Here is a 15,653-nt window from a genome sequence, read left to right as displayed (position 1 = left end):
GGATTGGTAATTCATTCAAAATTTCGATTGCATAAGACAGAATTCCCTCTTGAAATTGATTAATTGAATATTGATTTTGTTCTATACAATTTTTTTTTTCCTTATAATTTTTTCATTCTAGTGTTGGTAACCATAATTAAGCTTTGGAAGACATCTTAAATTCCCTTTTTCGTTTTTGGAAGACTGCAATCAAGATTTGAACGAATTGGTAGTTTTCTTTTTTCTCATGATTTCTTACCAATTCTTTCAAATCAAAACAGTCTTAGTTTGTCCTTACTACTAGGCCAACACTTGTTTGTTAAAGCATGAAACTTTGATGCTATAGAATACACTTCAGTGTTGGTACAACACAAAAATTTCAGACATTATTTTATAAAAATCCGGCTAGCTGAACCCACCCCGAATACTCGAGTACCTGATGAAGAATGGCTAGGTAGTGAAAGGGAAATAGAGGGTGCACTACGTACACGAGTCCGGTCAAGGGACATCCTAATCACTTGCTGGTTCCTGGTCATTCCTGTGAGGTCTGAGTTGGGTATCCTGCAACGAACAGCGTCTATCATGTCATTGAGATTTTCCTTCCAGACCCTAATGTCATCATCTACTCCTCTCAGTTCTCTGGCCTTATCAACAATTTTGCCAGGCACGCCCCAACATCGACGAACAATTTCCCCAGCTACATCTTGCACTGGGGGCTCAAGCTCTGATGCAAGTTTAAGTTTTTGCTTAAACAACTCTAATGCTTCATTTTCTTGAAGTCGGTCCATTTCTATAATGGCTCGACAACCTGATCTTCTACACACACTTAGAGATCGCGAAGTGATAATCAGCTGCCCTCTAATCCAATCAAGTGGTATCCCTACCTCCTCCTCCCACAAAGGCTGACTCAAACCATCTAAAATCAGCACAATGTTCCTTTTGTGTTTCATTAATGCATCATACAACAAAGCTGTCCGTTTCAATTTGTTTTCTTCCTGAAAATTGATATCTAGAGCTTTCGCAATTTCACCCTGCAGATCAAATTCTGTGTCATCCTCATGTACTTGAATCATGTATACATTTGCTTCGCCTCTTAAAAGCTCATTATATATATGCATCATAACAGCAGTTTTTCCTATTCCTTTGATACCATACAACCCGATATGAGAGGATCCCCTTGCTAACCATTCCAAAACTGTATTGATATGTAAGTTTACTGCAATACCAACCAATGGTGTTGTTGCATATTCCACTTTTTTGCTAACACGAACCAGCACCTCTTTGAAATCTCCTCTATCGTGAAGCTCTTCCACCTCTTGATTCTTTAGCTCAAGAAGATTTCCTAACCACGCGTGATACAGAAACTTCCAGTACTTATAACGCGTAGTTTCTCTCTTTATGTGTTCTAGCCACTGATCCAAATCAGTAATTTTAAGGTCAGCATGATTTAACCAAGCATCAACTTCTTCCTTTCGAGTCCTTCCAGTCTTAGACTCTTCATGTTCAACTCGATTTATCAGATCATTCCGTCTTCCCCACAACATATTCCTTTTGTATTTAAGTTCTTGCACGTTGGCATTGTGGTTTTTGTAGAAGTAAAACCACCGCGATAAATTGATTAGGAACTCCCATACATCCTTCAAAGACTCTGTCTCGTCTGTGATACTTGGCAACTCAATGCAGTACCTTCTGAATAAACTTGATGTAGCTAGCAACAGCGGCACTAAAAAACCGCAGCCCATTAAATTGATTAGGAACTCGAATTCATCTTTCAAAGACTCTGTCTCGTCTGTGATACTTGGCGACTCAAAGCAGTACCTTCTGAATAACCTTGATGTAACTAGCAACAGCGGCACTAAAAATACCATCAAAAAAAGCACTGCAGAAGAAGCTCAATAGTTAAACAGAAGAAGATCATATAATCATTTCATAAATGTTAACTAACAAAACAATGAGATCACAAAATTAAATTTTCTAGGAAATTTGTTAATGACTAGCTTGTATGCTAGCTGCAGGTTTAAATGTCTTTAGCATGAAGAATCAAATTTAGCATCGTAATTAAGATGTACTTCCTCTATCCCATAGATTTTATTTGGCACGTTTGCGATTTCAAAAAATTTTGATCTTAATGAATAGAAGAAATATTGTGAGATCTTGTCAAATCCGTTTCAATGAGAACTTTATTTCAAAACAATAATTTTGTTTATGCGTAACTAAATATATTAATAGTCAAAGTGTATATTGAATACGTTGCACAAATGCAAACACGAAGATCCTTAATCAAAAAATGAAGGAGATAATACAATTAGTTTTTACAAATCATAGTTCATAATAGTTAGATCATTCGTCACAAAATCAAACACCCCCATTAGTCAAATTTGGCAATAATCCAATTACAAACTCCTAATCAACACATACACGGGTGGCTTAGCTAGCAGATTAGTTGCAAATGATATAATCAAACTATCTATCACATAAATTAAATTAAGTAAGCTAAATAAGGAGCAAAGAATAAGGCAAATTATTTGAAGTCAAATCCAAAACTGAAGAACTACTTACCAAAAAAAATGCAAATAAATGCAAGGAAAACAAAGGTGAAGTGAATCATTGGAATCATTGGACAATCTGAATCCAAATTTATGAAGTTTGATGGGGAGGAGTAGGAGATTTAAGCGAGAAATTGGTCAAAAGAAGTTGATGTACAAGTGTACAACTCATAAAAACCAAGTTTACTTGGGTTGAATAGAGAAATGGGAGTAGTCAACTTTTTAAGTCTCAATCTTTTTTTCTTTTTTTTATTTGTTATTTATTATCACCCCCTTTGACTATATTTTCCTTTTTTTTTGTTTTTGAAACCGACCATATTCGTTTCCTGGAGATAATGACATGAAATTTTTTATGAAAAAACCCAAATAGAGGAGCAAGCGCCTAAGCCCCTAAATACATACTACTCCCTCCATTTTGTGATTATTTCAACAATTTTCTTTTACGTTGTTTTCTAACCTTCTGTTGTTCATTTTTTTTAAGTTGGTTTCTAACCTTATGTTTTACCAATTTTCTTTTACGTTGGTTTCTAACCTTCTGTTGGTAAAGTGAGTTTTTTTTTTTTAGAGAGTCACAAGGGCGAGGGAAGAGAATCGATCCCAGAATCTCAAAGAGGTTTGCAGAAGAATGTCATGACAAACTCTTGTTGAGTTGGCATAAGTTTGTTAGAATCAAGTTGAGGTGGACAAAGTATGTTCGAAGATATTTTGTAGTAACAGAATATAAATACTTGTAATAGTTTCCCTTTTCATTTTAATTATCAGAAAAATAGAAACACAAGTTTAGCATGCTCTTCTTCTTCTAGATTTTCTCTCTCAAAATCCTTTGTAAAAATCTATCATAAGATTGTATGATGAAGTTTTTTATAAAATGAAATTTCTTTTGATTTCTTCGCTATTGATTTGTGCTATTTCACTGTTTGATTGATGTTGATCATCAATTTTATCATGGTATCAAAGTGGGATATATAGATCCTCCTGAATTGTTCCTCATTTGGTGAGTTGTTGATTTGATTTCGTTTGATTCCGAAGATTATTGTTGCATTTTCAATCAGTTTCTGGTGTTCTTTGTTGTTTAAATTTTATAATTCTTGAGTTTTTTCTTTAAAATCTTGAGAAATGGCTACTGTTACCTTAACAAATGATCCTTCTAGTATGTATTTCATACATCTTTCTGAGAATCCTGCTAATTCTCTGACAACTGAGAAATTTAATGGAGAAAGTTACAATGAATGGAAGAGAAGTATGATGATATAGCTCTTTCTGCTAAGAATTAAATTATTTTTGTGGATGGAAGTTTACCTAGACCAGCAACTGGTTCTGAGGTTCAAGCATGGGATCGTTACAATGATTACTAGTTATATTATGCATTCTGTTGATGTATATACTTTACATCAGCTAGGGAGATCTGGAAGGATTTGGAGGATATATACTCTCAAAGTTCAGGACCTTAGCTATATATATTACAATAATATTTGAATGAATAGTCTCAAGGTTCAACTTCTGTGGCTGAATTTTTCACAAAGATTAAAGCACTTTGGGATGAGATTAATGGATTTAATCCTATTCTAGTATGCATTTGTGCTGGATGCACTAGTAATATCAGTTAGAAATTCTTACAGCACCAATATTTTGATGATGCAACCTCTTCCTACTGCTTCTTTGGCCTATAGACTGTTGAAGCAAAGGCAAGCAAGCAAGCATGGTTGATGCAAGCAACACCATGGCATTTGCAGCAAGTGAATTAAGGAAACCAGTTGTATATTATGCTGGATTCAACAAATTTCGGCCACCTGAGGCAGTACCAGAAGAACAATTTTGCACTAGAAGTTCAAAGAAACTCTAACTTTTTTTGTGATCATTGTAGGTGTCTGGTCACACAGTTGAAAAGTGCTTTAAGATTCATGGATTTCCATCTAGATTTGGTCAAAACAAATTTAAAGGCCAAAAGATTGCATCCATTGTCTATGGTGATGATGATATAGTGGAGATCTAGGAAATGAATATGAACCTGCACATATTCCAGTGGGGTAATACAACCAGTTTATGCAGATAATGAATCAAGATGGAACAGCAGCAAACTCAGGTTCAAAAATCTCAACACAGTCATCACAGAATCAGATGATCTCAGGATCTTCTTAGCACATGTGACAGGTACTTGCCTTCTGCTCCAATACCAAGTGGATTATTGATAGTGGAGCCACTGATCAAATGTGTTCATCTCTTAATTATTTTTATTCTTATCACAAATACATAAAGTATCCTAACTCCATTACAGACTTACAGTAGCTGATGGAAAGCAATTAGTGACGGTTGAGTATATAGGAACTATTTTCAAAATGAAATTAAATTGAGAAATGTCTTACATGTGCTTGGATTTCAATTTAATTTAATATCCACTCACAAGCTATGCAGAGATCTTGGTTGTGATATCAAGTTCACTCATGACACATGCATAATCCAGGATCCTATCATGAACACTTCCTTGGTTCTTGGTCAGCTAGAGTCAGGACTATATGTTATGGCAGATTCACAAGCATTTAAGTAGCAGGCTAGGACAAGACTGACAATATGGGAGTTGTATGCTTGTCTAGTTCAGAGGAAGCTAAGTTGTGGCACTTGAGAATGGGCCATATGCCTTTCAATAAGCTGCATCATGTCATCAATAGTATGTTCTTTTCTAAAATTGATTGTGATAGCATTTGTCAGATTTGTCCTAAGGCAAGGCATACTAGATTACCTTTTCAAAAGAGTAATAGCAAAACTTCTGCTTGTTTTGAATTACTTCATATAGATACTTGGGGACCATTCAGGTTGGTCACTCATGATGGTTACAGTATGTTCTTAACTGTAGTTGATGATTTCTCAAGGAACACTTGGACTTTTTTTTATAAAAAATAAGTCTGATGCTATTAAAATAATGCAAAACTTTGCTTTATTTATTCAGAATCAGTTTCATACTAGCATTATGTGTATCAGATCAAATAATGCTAAGGAATTTAATGAGGGTAACATGCTTTTGTTTTATAATTCTCATGGCATTATAAACCAAAAGAACTGCACAAATACCCCTCAACAGAATGGTATAGTTGAGAGAAACACATGGACACTTGTTGGAAACAACAAGGGCCTATATTTTCAGTCTAGATTTCCTTGTAGTTGAGAGAAGCTTTTCAAGATCCAGCATGGGTTAAATCTATGAGAAAAGAGATTGATGCTTCAGTTTCCAATGGCACATGGGAATTAGTCAAGCACGTTACCAAAGGATAAGAAGGCCATTGGGTGTAAATGGGTGTTTAAGGTGAAATTAAAGGCTGATGGAAGTGTTGAAAGGTTCAAGGCAAGGCCAGTTGCCAAGGTTTAAACTTAGAGGTATGGGATAGTTTTTGAGCAAACTTTTTCTCCTATTGTGAAAATGACAACTGCTAGGTGTCTTTTGGCTCTTACTGTCAGCAAAGGACGGGCATTGCACTAGTTGGATATCAATAATGCTTTCTTACATGGAAACCTATAAGAAGAAGTGTCCATGAAAGTACCTGAATGAATCCCAAATCCTGATAACCTTGTCTGTAAAATTAAAAGGTAGCTTTATGGTCTTAAACAGGCATCTAGACAGTGGTTTTCTTGACTGAATGTTGAACTGCTTTCAAAAGGATTCATACAATATAAGAATGACTATTCCTTGTTCATCAACAAGTCTGGTTATGAGATTACAATTGCTGCAATATATGTTGATGACATTATCTTGACTAGTTCTAATATTGCCGTCATTTTGGACCTCAAATTTCATCTGCATCATGTTTTCAGCATCAAAGATTTAAGGCAACTTCACTTTTTTCTTGGCATTGTGGTTTGCTATGTTTCTCAAGGAATTATCCTCACTTGGAGAAAATTCACTAAAGAGCTTCTACGGGCGGGATTCTAGTTTGGATCTCTCAAAAAAAGCCAAAACTCCACTTCCTGCTCATCTCAAGCTATTGACAGATGATAGTGATTCTTATCATGATCATTCTCTTTACAAGTGCTTAGTTGAGAAGTTAAACTTCCTTACACATACCAGGCCTGATATTTCATATGTTCTTTAAACTTTAAGTCAGTTCCCATAGCAGCCCGGGGTGCCTTATCTCTCGGCTTTACATCATGTTCTAAGGTTTGTTGCTGGAACTATTGGTCAAGGCATTCTGCTACATGCCACTCAACATCTCACCCTCTAGGGCAATTATGCTTTAAATTGGGCTTCTTGTCCCAACTCCAGAAGATCTATCACTAGCTACATCATGCTGCTAGGCCAGTCACCCGACCTATTTCATGGAAGTCTAAGAAGTAGGGCACCACATCTAAATCATATTATGAGGCTGAATATAGGGCCATGGCAGCTGCACCTTCTGAAATCACTTAGCTAGTAAGGCTATTATAAGAACTTGGGGTTGATAATTTGAAGCCTGTAAAGCTTAATTGTGACAATCAGGCTGCTACTCACATAGCTAAAAATCCTGTTTTTCATGAGACGACCAAGCATATAATGATTGAATGTCACTTTACAAGGGAGAAGGTCCTAGATGGTCTTCTTAATCTTAGCTATGTTCAGAGTTATGATCAATTGGTTGATCTCCTTACTAAGCCCCTTATGTCAACCTCAACATCATGATTTAAGCAACAAGCTAAGCATGATTGATTCTCAATCACCCTCTAGCTTGGAGGGGGTAATGAAGGTAGTTGTGCTTAGCTAGCTGATCAGCAGAAGTTAAATTAGAGCAGCAGAGAAGTTTCCAGAAGAATGTCATAACAAACTCTTGCTGAGTTGGCATAAGTTTGTTAGAGTCAAGCTGAGGTGGACGAATTTTGTTAGAAAATATTTTGTAGTAATTCTCAGAAAAATAGAAACACAAGTTTAGCATGTTCTTCTTCTTCTTGATTTTCTCTCTCAAAATCCTCCGTAAAAATCTATCCTAAGATTGTATGATGAAGTTTTTGATTCAATGAAATTTCTTTCGATTTCTTTAGTATTGATTTGCTGCTATTTATTGTTTGATTGACGTTGATCATCAATTTTATCACGAAGTTTTATATAAGTTTGTTAGGCATTCTATTAGAAATTCCAAAGTTTGCTACAAGTTGTAATAATTTCTAATACACTGTTGTATTGCCCAATTGTATGATTAATTGATGAGCTAATACAATTTTATGATACCCCCAAATTATCTTATCTCTCTTCCTTCTTTTTTTACTGTTTCTTCAGTTTCATAATAATTTCAATACTTCTTTATTTCATAATAAAAATTCGGGGCGACTAAAGCCTTAACATGAAATATTATACCTGAATCAGCAAAAAAACGTCAATCTTGTTGTGACAAAGAGGACTATATATATATAACATGTTTGATAATTAGCTTAGATGGCTAAATAGTCAATTTTGCTGTAAGTGGTTTGAGGTTTGAATCCTCTTATCAAGTGTTTGTGAATTACGTGGCATCATGAATTGTTAGTGAAGTGAAGTGACGTGGCGTAATTGGGAAGAGTCTACGCATGGACGTTTTTATAAACGCCTTTTAAAAGATTAGTATAGATGTTTTTAAGCCGAGAAATTGATTCTTTCACACAACATTTTGCGGACCGATGCCTGTTGCTTCATCTGAGAGAAAAGACCCAAGAGTAAAGGATGAGACTTTTGGTAATTAGCCTTATCCTAACCACCATCATCAATTCAATGAGATTCCGGATTCATCCCATCCAAGCTCGCACTTTTTCTGGCTGCGTCGATCGGGCGGGACATTTGATGATTCACTCCACTAGCTATAATTATAAAATTTCCCCTTTAAAGCATTATTGAGATTATTACAAAATAAAAAAAGTGTTTTATTATTATTTTTTCTTTCACAAGCTCTACTTGTATCATTATTTTATTGTAATTTGACTCCCCCTACCAAACCAACTTAAAAAATATTTTTCTCACTAACTATTCCATATTAAATATTTTTGAAACATAAAAAATTAAAACAATTATCCTAAAGTTTATTTATTTTTTATTTTAAAGTTCATACTACCTCTTCCTCAAAAAAAAAATTTTAAAAAAATTATACATAGTACTCTGTATTAGATTGATTCGGGGTATTTCAAAAAAAAAAAAATTGATTCGGATCAGCCTAATTGGATATTTTGCTGCCCACCCTACAGCCTCACTGGGTCTAACCGGGGTTATTTTAACACTTTTTTTTTACACTTACTACCAAAATAAAAAAAAAAAAAAAAAATCTTAACAGTTGTTCATTTGTTCATATAATGAGCAGCAAAAATAATACAGATGTCTTCAAACTTGAGTCAACTAAAACCAAGCTAGTCAAAATCAAGCTTCCATGAAACTGAAATTCTGAATTCTCTTACACTTATGAAGATAAAATTTATTTCCAATGATTGATTATCGTAAGTTCTTTTCTCCTCTTTTTCTTGCATCTAAACTTCTCTTTCCTTTTAATTACAATGTTTATCTAGCTAGGTTCTGGAGTTTTGATTTGGATTTTGCTTTTGCTTCAATTATATTTGTTAAAATTACCCTTTAATTACTCACAAACAAACTCGTTAAAAGGTTGGATCTTTGATTTATCTTAATTTCTATAACAAAAAGTAATTAAATTTCTATGATTATAAGGAATAATCAGGTGTCCAACGTTCACTTAATTTTTGAGTTTTTTTTTTTTTTTTTCACAAAGTCCAGAACTTTAGTGCTTGTGTATAAAATCTAAGGTAAAATTTAATCCCTTAGTTTGAAATTGACAAGTCACTTATGTTATTTTTGGATATTCAAAAAGAAGTAATTACATTCTCTAATACTACTCCATAGATTATTAATACATCCGTTTCATATTATTTGCAACATTTGAATATTTTATACAAGTATCTCACATAGTTGCAAATAATATGAAATGGAGGTCGTATTTGGTTTCTCAATATACTTTGTATTATATACAATAGAATTGGCTCAAGCTGCTGGAGTATGTTAATTGATCTGAGGGCTTATAAGTATAACCTGATCGGTTGTGAACGGAATTATTATGTTGTAGTAAATTGTTCCTATCGTTTGCAGTTAGTGTCATAGCCTCAGTGCTGCTGGTGATGATTGTAGCCCGTTTGCTAATAAGGGAACGGGTGGACTGGAAAAGGATTACAAATGGGATGAAGCCATTTACGGATGAATTGAATTTCATTTACAATGTACCAGGGTGGATTCTCTTCTACTATAATCTCAATGCCAGTATGCAAACACTTGAAGAAAAAAGGGACCGGTTGCAGGAAAGATTGAGTGATCAGAAAATGTGGATTGAAGACCAAGAGTTTCAGACAGGTAGGCGGAGAACCAGAGAAGCTGATGATTGGTTAGCTTCTGCAGGAATCAAATGCGCCGAGGTACAGAAGTTACTGCAAGAAATGAAAAGAGAAACTTGTCATTTGAAATTTCTATATGAAGTATGGTCAGAAAATCTTGTCAAGAGATTGATTCAAGAGATGGATGATCTTCACAGTTCAGGAGTATTTGAAGAGGCACTATCTCCTGTTAGAGAAAGAGCAGAATTTGTGACTACACAATTGGTGGGTGATGCTGCAAAAGAGAATATCAAGAAAATTATGACATTGTTACAAAATGGAGTTACTAATATTGGGGTGTATGGAATTGAAGGAGTAGGAAAAACTGCAGTTATGATGAACATTTATAATCAGCTTTTAAGGTCTTATGATCATGTTTACTTCATTGAAGTGCCTAAGGATCATAGGGAATGTACTCTGCAGGGTGCTATTGCGAAAGTTCTAGGAATTGACTTGCAGGAAAAAGACGTGCCAAAAAGGGCAGCTTTGTTGCTGGGAGCATTGCGACAAAGAAATTTTGTTTTGATATTAGATGATTTGAGGGAACCTCTCTCAGAGGATAAGATAGGGATTCCGCTTGGTGTTGGGATAGGGAGAATGATTATCACTTCACGATCTCTTGATGTGTGTCGAAGATCTGGGTGCCAGGAGGTAGTACAAATGGGTCTGCTTTCATATGATGATGGTTTGAATCTATTTAAGCAGGTTCAACAAGCATTCAAGCTAAAGCCTCCAATAGAAAATGTAGCACAAAGAATTGTTGAGCAATGTAGGGGTTTGCCTCTTAAGATTGTCGACAAGGCAACAGATCTAAGAGGGGAGGCTGACATTAGCATCTGGGAAAATAATCTCAAAGAGATGTTAAAAGGGTAACACTAGAAACAATTTTTCTATATTGTACCTTAATGATAACAATATTAACTAAGTCGTGTGTAATGTTTTCATGAAAGTTTGTGTTAATGTTGACAGCAATAGCGCAATACTGTGAAGTATGTGATTTAAATGTTCATAGCCAATTTTTACATCAGTTATTGTGTGACTGAGAATACATGAAATACTTTGGGGGGGGGGGGGGTGAGGTTGCATTGCAGATTACTATAATTTGTTTTGCCAACTAAACACGCAGTTAGTGGTGTTCTTCAACTTCACTATCTCATGTTGCCAGGTACCTCTAGTCACAATTGAGTTGAAGGGAGTTGAAGGGTGCAATTGTATCAAAAATAGGATGAAATCTGGTGGAATCTTATGTCGTGTTTTTTATGTTAATGTACCTAATTAAGACTTCAGTATTTATGGACTTGAAGGTTGCATTGCAGAAGAAATGAAGGCGAACCACCTACCACGACCAGAAGGAAGTGAAATCAGAAGGGCAGCTGCCAAGCATACAGTTCAATGAAAGAATTTGTTCTTATTTTAGACGGATTACCCAAAGACTTTGCTCTCGAGGATGTAAGCATCCCTTTGGAAGGAAACAAAGGGAAATTAATAATGACTTCTCAATGTTTGTAAAAGAATGTTGTGTCAAGAAACTGTTGTGTTGGAACCCCTGTCTCAAGAGGACTCAGAGAATTTGTTCATGGAGAAACTAGCAGCAGATATTCCTATTTCTGAAGACATTAGGAATGTTGCTCGCGATATAATTCAGGAATGTAATGGCATACCATCGAAAATCATCGGTATGGCTGTCCGACTAAGAGGAGCTCCTGATGTAAATGAGTGGCTGGACACATCGTCTGATATGTGAATTCACTCTTGACAATGTAGATGAATAATGGAATGTAATTGATACATAATTGTATTGTAAGTCTAAGAGGATTCATTTTGATGAGTAACATTTATTATTTTAATAAAATCAGAGCTAAATCATCTAGAACATGCAAAACTCAACCATATCTAAACGACTAGATTGTCACCATTAATCGCTGGCCACCCATCTCCCTAAAGTTAAATTGTTGATGTAACTTCCAGGAAATACGTACTAGTAAATAGTATAGGCAAGTTTGGACAGGAGACTTTAAAGGTTGACTCTCCCAACAAAGTTAATAATTTAAACTCATGTCTTCTACCAAAAGTGTACGACTTCACTTGACCTTTATTTTTTTAACTCCAAACTCAATTTTTTTGCTTCTCTTCTTTCTCTCTCTTCCTCATCAACCCTTTGGGAAGATACAGGTAACAGATTCCTTCCAATGATTGGATATCGTAAGTACTTTACCAATTTATTTTTCTTGCATTTTATTTTCTTATTTAAAGTTTTAGTTAATTGATAGTTATTTATTGTATTATTGATTTTGTTCATTTTATATTTCTGGAGTTGAGATTTGGTTCAATTGATTTCCCATTTAAATTCTCTGCTTTTTATGTCTTGTAAGGAGTAACAGGCAATTGTTAGAAGATAAATATAAATGTCTATAATTATTTGATTTGATTTCACAATGTTCACACAAATCCAAAGACTTGTGAACTTGTGTGGCATTATATGTAAAACTCTTGGCTATATAAGCCATGTTACCGGAGCAATATACATAATTAATTTCTCCATCTTCTTTTACTCCTTTATAAAACTTTCTATCGGTAAAACTTTAACACGTTATCAGCACGAGTTTTCAGTCAGGTATATTTATACCTACTTATAAAAATTTATAACAAAATAATACTATCTACTTTCAACTGTTTCGAGGAGTATGCTCTATAGTTGCCCATATTTGGGATCCTCTATAACAGAAACTCAAACATTTACTATATATACCTCAAAAAACAACGGTGAAAGTTCTCTTACTTGTGAATTTACTACTATCATCTTTTGTTTATTCATGTTGATGTTTCTTTGTTTGATCCATGTTGATATTACATACTCATTTTACGTAAATTTTTATCTTAGTTATTATAATTGCTAAGTAGTAGCTTTGCATGCATATTATTATTAACTAGATTAACAAAAAGATGCAGCTTTTTTATACTTATTATTTTTCTTACTTTTACATACTTTTTTGTGTTTCTTTCCGTTTTCGAACCCATGATATTTTATAGATATTAGGGCTCTCGGACCACTATGGCTTGCATTCCCAGTGTGATAACCTTTTACAATTATAAATATATGGACCATAATTTTATGCCACTACGTTAGACTATTATATGATATTTTTACAGTTGTACAGAACAGCAACGGATAAACCTACCTCTATAAAAGACGGATTTTTCCCCCAATTTCACCACAAATCCTTTATCTCTTCCCACTTTTTATCCAAAAATTACCTAATTTTTTTTTTCACCCCCTTCTTCTCCGATATGTTCCCCGACGACGGCAACCAAAACACCCACAACTTCACTTTTGAAGAAGATTTAAGGAAAATAAAACAATATTTCCTTCTAATTACGACACTTGTAGTTCTATTAGTAGCAATATTAATTTTTGTCATTATGTATAAGTAAAACTCACTTATTTTGTCGTTTTAGTATATTAAAAGCTTGTTTTTGTTTTATTATGTTGTTTGTTGTTATTAATCATCATTGTATAATATTACCGTTATCATTATAATTATTGTTACTACTGTCATTGTTGTCGTTTTGCTGTTTTTTTTGCAACTAACATGATTAATTTTTGTCTAATCATATAATTACTCACAATAATAAACCAAGGGGGAGAAAAGACTATATTATTTATGGTTTATTATTATTAAATTTAATTATCACGTGTCTTATTAACTTAATTATAAATATGGAAGAACTAAACATGTGAGTTGTACATATAATTTGTTATTATAATCTAATTATCACGAAATTTGTTGTAGCTAAAATGGGAGACCTTATGAAAAGACAGTTCAGCATCTTAGATTTATCTAGAAAGAAATTTCTGGAATGGAAAGTGGATGCAATGATGAATTTGAAAGCTCAAGGTTTGGAGCACACTGTTAAAGAAAATAAAAGTCCCTCTGGTCAAACAACTGATGCTACCTCTTCTGCAATGACGGTTGAAAAACCTATCACTGAACAAGATAAGGCAAAAGCCTTAGTGTTGTTAAGGCATCATTTACATGAAGACCTTAAAACTGAGTACATGATGGTTGAAGATCCCAAAAAATTATGGGATTGCCTTAATGAAAGATTTGGACACCACAAAAGGGTGCTCCTGCCTAAGGCATTATTTGATTGGACAAATTTACGGTTCCAGGATTTCAAATCTGTAATTGATTATAATTCAACCATACATGAGATAGTGTCTATATTGAGATACTGTGATCATCCGGTTACAGATGAACAGATGATTGAAAAAACACTCACTACCTTTCATGCAAGTAACATACTGTTGCAAGAACAGTATCGTGAAAGAGGTTTTAAAAAGTTCAATGAATTAATGAGTATATTGCTTGTTGCGGAACAAAATAGTGAACTTTTGTTGAAAAATCATAACCTGAGACCAACTGGGTCTTTGGCCACTCATCATGAGGCAAATGCAACAAATTCCTATCCACCCGAGTCAAATGCTACAAGAAGAGGTGGACGTAGAAATTACAATGGTCGTGGAAGATGCCGTGGAAATTATCGCGGACGCGGCCGTGGTCGTGGTAGAAATAATTATCAAAGAAATAGTAATTTCAAAAATTTTGAAAAACAGAAGGGGCAGTCATCTGGAAGCCACAAACAAACTCCTTCGAAAGGAAAAGACACATGTTACAGATGTGGCATGACAGGACATTGGGGACGTACTTATCGAACGGCCAAACATTTGGTAGACCTTTACCATGCTTCTGTAAAAGGCAAAGAGAAAAATGCAGAAGCAAATTATGTTAATGAGGAAAATGCTCCTTGTCCCAGCCTTGATGTGTCTGATTATTTCATGGATAATGCTGAAATTGGAAATGATTTCATTCTTGGAGAAAACAACAATACTTAGGTTTCTCATTTACTAATGTAACATATGCTATATTTTAATGTATTTTCTTAGTTCCCTGTATTTTAAATTTCTAGTCATGTACTTTAAATCTCTATCATCAATAAAAGTTTGTATGATATTATTCTAAACTAATCTCAAATTTATTTTATGAAGATATGGATCTACCTGAAGTTAGTTCCGAATATCAATGCCTTTTGGACAGTGGAACAACACATACTATCTTAAAAGATAGAAAATATTTTTCACATTTCAAGCAAATGTAAACACCATTTCCGGGTCAGCTAAATTAATTGAAGGATCTGGAAAGGCTTGTATAATGCTTCCAAATGGAACAAAATTAATAATCAATAATGCTTTATATTCGAGTAAATCTCGAAGAAATCTCATAAGCTTTAAAGATGTACGCCAAAATGGCTATCATCTAGAAACAATGACAACAGGTCAAAAAGAGTATATATGCCTCACGGCAGAAAAACATGGCAAGAAACATATATATGAGAAATTGCCAGCATACTCTTCGGGGTTATATCGTATAAACATACGACCCGTGGAAATCAATATGGTATCTAACCAGAAGTTAGATGACAAACATTTGATTATTTTATGGCATGATCGTTTAGGACATCCAACAACTGGGATGATGCAAAGAATAATAGCACATTCAGTTGGACATTCAATAAGAAATGTCAAAATTCCCCGATCAGATGAATTAACATGCTCTGCATGTTCACTTGGAAAATTAATAATAAGGCCATCTATGAACAAAATTGCTACTGAATCTCCCAAATTCTTGGAAAGAATTCAGGGAGACATATGTGGGCCAATTAATCCAGCATGTGGACCATTTCGATATTTCATGGTTTTAATTGATGCCTCTA

At 34.4% G+C, this 15,653-nt stretch overlaps 3 protein-coding genes across 4 annotated transcripts; 2 read left to right on the top strand and 1 right to left on the bottom strand.

The window, feature by feature from the left end:
• Positions 1 to 105: 105 nt before the first annotated feature.
• On the bottom strand, positions 106 to 3,645 carry LOC110723710 (putative disease resistance protein At3g15700). Its single transcript, XM_021903060.1, has 2 exons — positions 2,539 to 3,645; positions 106 to 1,858 (listed from the first exon to the last, which is right to left on the bottom strand). Exons 1-2 carry the CDS (start codon positions 2,594 to 2,596, stop codon positions 366 to 368), a joined length of 1,551 nt encoding a protein of 516 aa, XP_021758752.1. The 5' UTR covers positions 2,597 to 3,645; the 3' UTR covers positions 106 to 365.
• A 4,898-nt stretch (positions 3,646 to 8,543) lies between these two features.
• On the top strand, positions 8,544 to 11,752 carry LOC110723709 (probable disease resistance protein At4g14610). 2 transcript variants are annotated; one of them, XM_021903057.1, is made up of 3 exons: positions 8,544 to 8,942; positions 9,604 to 10,750; positions 11,198 to 11,752. In XM_021903057.1, exons 1-3 carry the CDS (start codon positions 8,930 to 8,932, stop codon positions 11,238 to 11,240), a joined length of 1,203 nt encoding a protein of 400 aa, XP_021758749.1. In that variant the 5' UTR covers positions 8,544 to 8,929; the 3' UTR covers positions 11,241 to 11,752. The 2 variants fall into 2 exon arrangements, with proteins under 2 accessions (XP_021758749.1, XP_021758750.1); XM_021903058.1 differs by lacking the exon at positions 11,198 to 11,752 and adding an exon at positions 11,047 to 11,189 and having other exon boundaries at positions 8,545 to 8,942.
• Positions 11,753 to 11,939: 187 nt separating this feature from the next.
• Positions 11,940 to 14,967, top strand: LOC110723547. Its single transcript, XM_021902896.1, has 2 exons — positions 11,940 to 12,083; positions 13,673 to 14,967. Exons 1-2 carry the CDS (start codon positions 12,071 to 12,073, stop codon positions 14,773 to 14,775), a joined length of 1,116 nt encoding a protein of 371 aa, XP_021758588.1. The 5' UTR covers positions 11,940 to 12,070; the 3' UTR covers positions 14,776 to 14,967.
• The last annotated feature ends 686 nt before the right edge of the window (positions 14,968 to 15,653 follow it).

The sequence above is a fragment of the Chenopodium quinoa genome, unplaced genomic scaffold (assembly GCF_001683475.1).
Source record: "Chenopodium quinoa cultivar QQ74 unplaced genomic scaffold, ASM168347v1, whole genome shotgun sequence".
NCBI classification, from domain to species: domain Eukaryota; kingdom Viridiplantae; phylum Streptophyta; class Magnoliopsida; order Caryophyllales; family Amaranthaceae; genus Chenopodium; species Chenopodium quinoa.
Note: the sequence above shows the minus strand (reverse complement) of the source record. Positions and strands in the feature narration are given on the sequence as shown.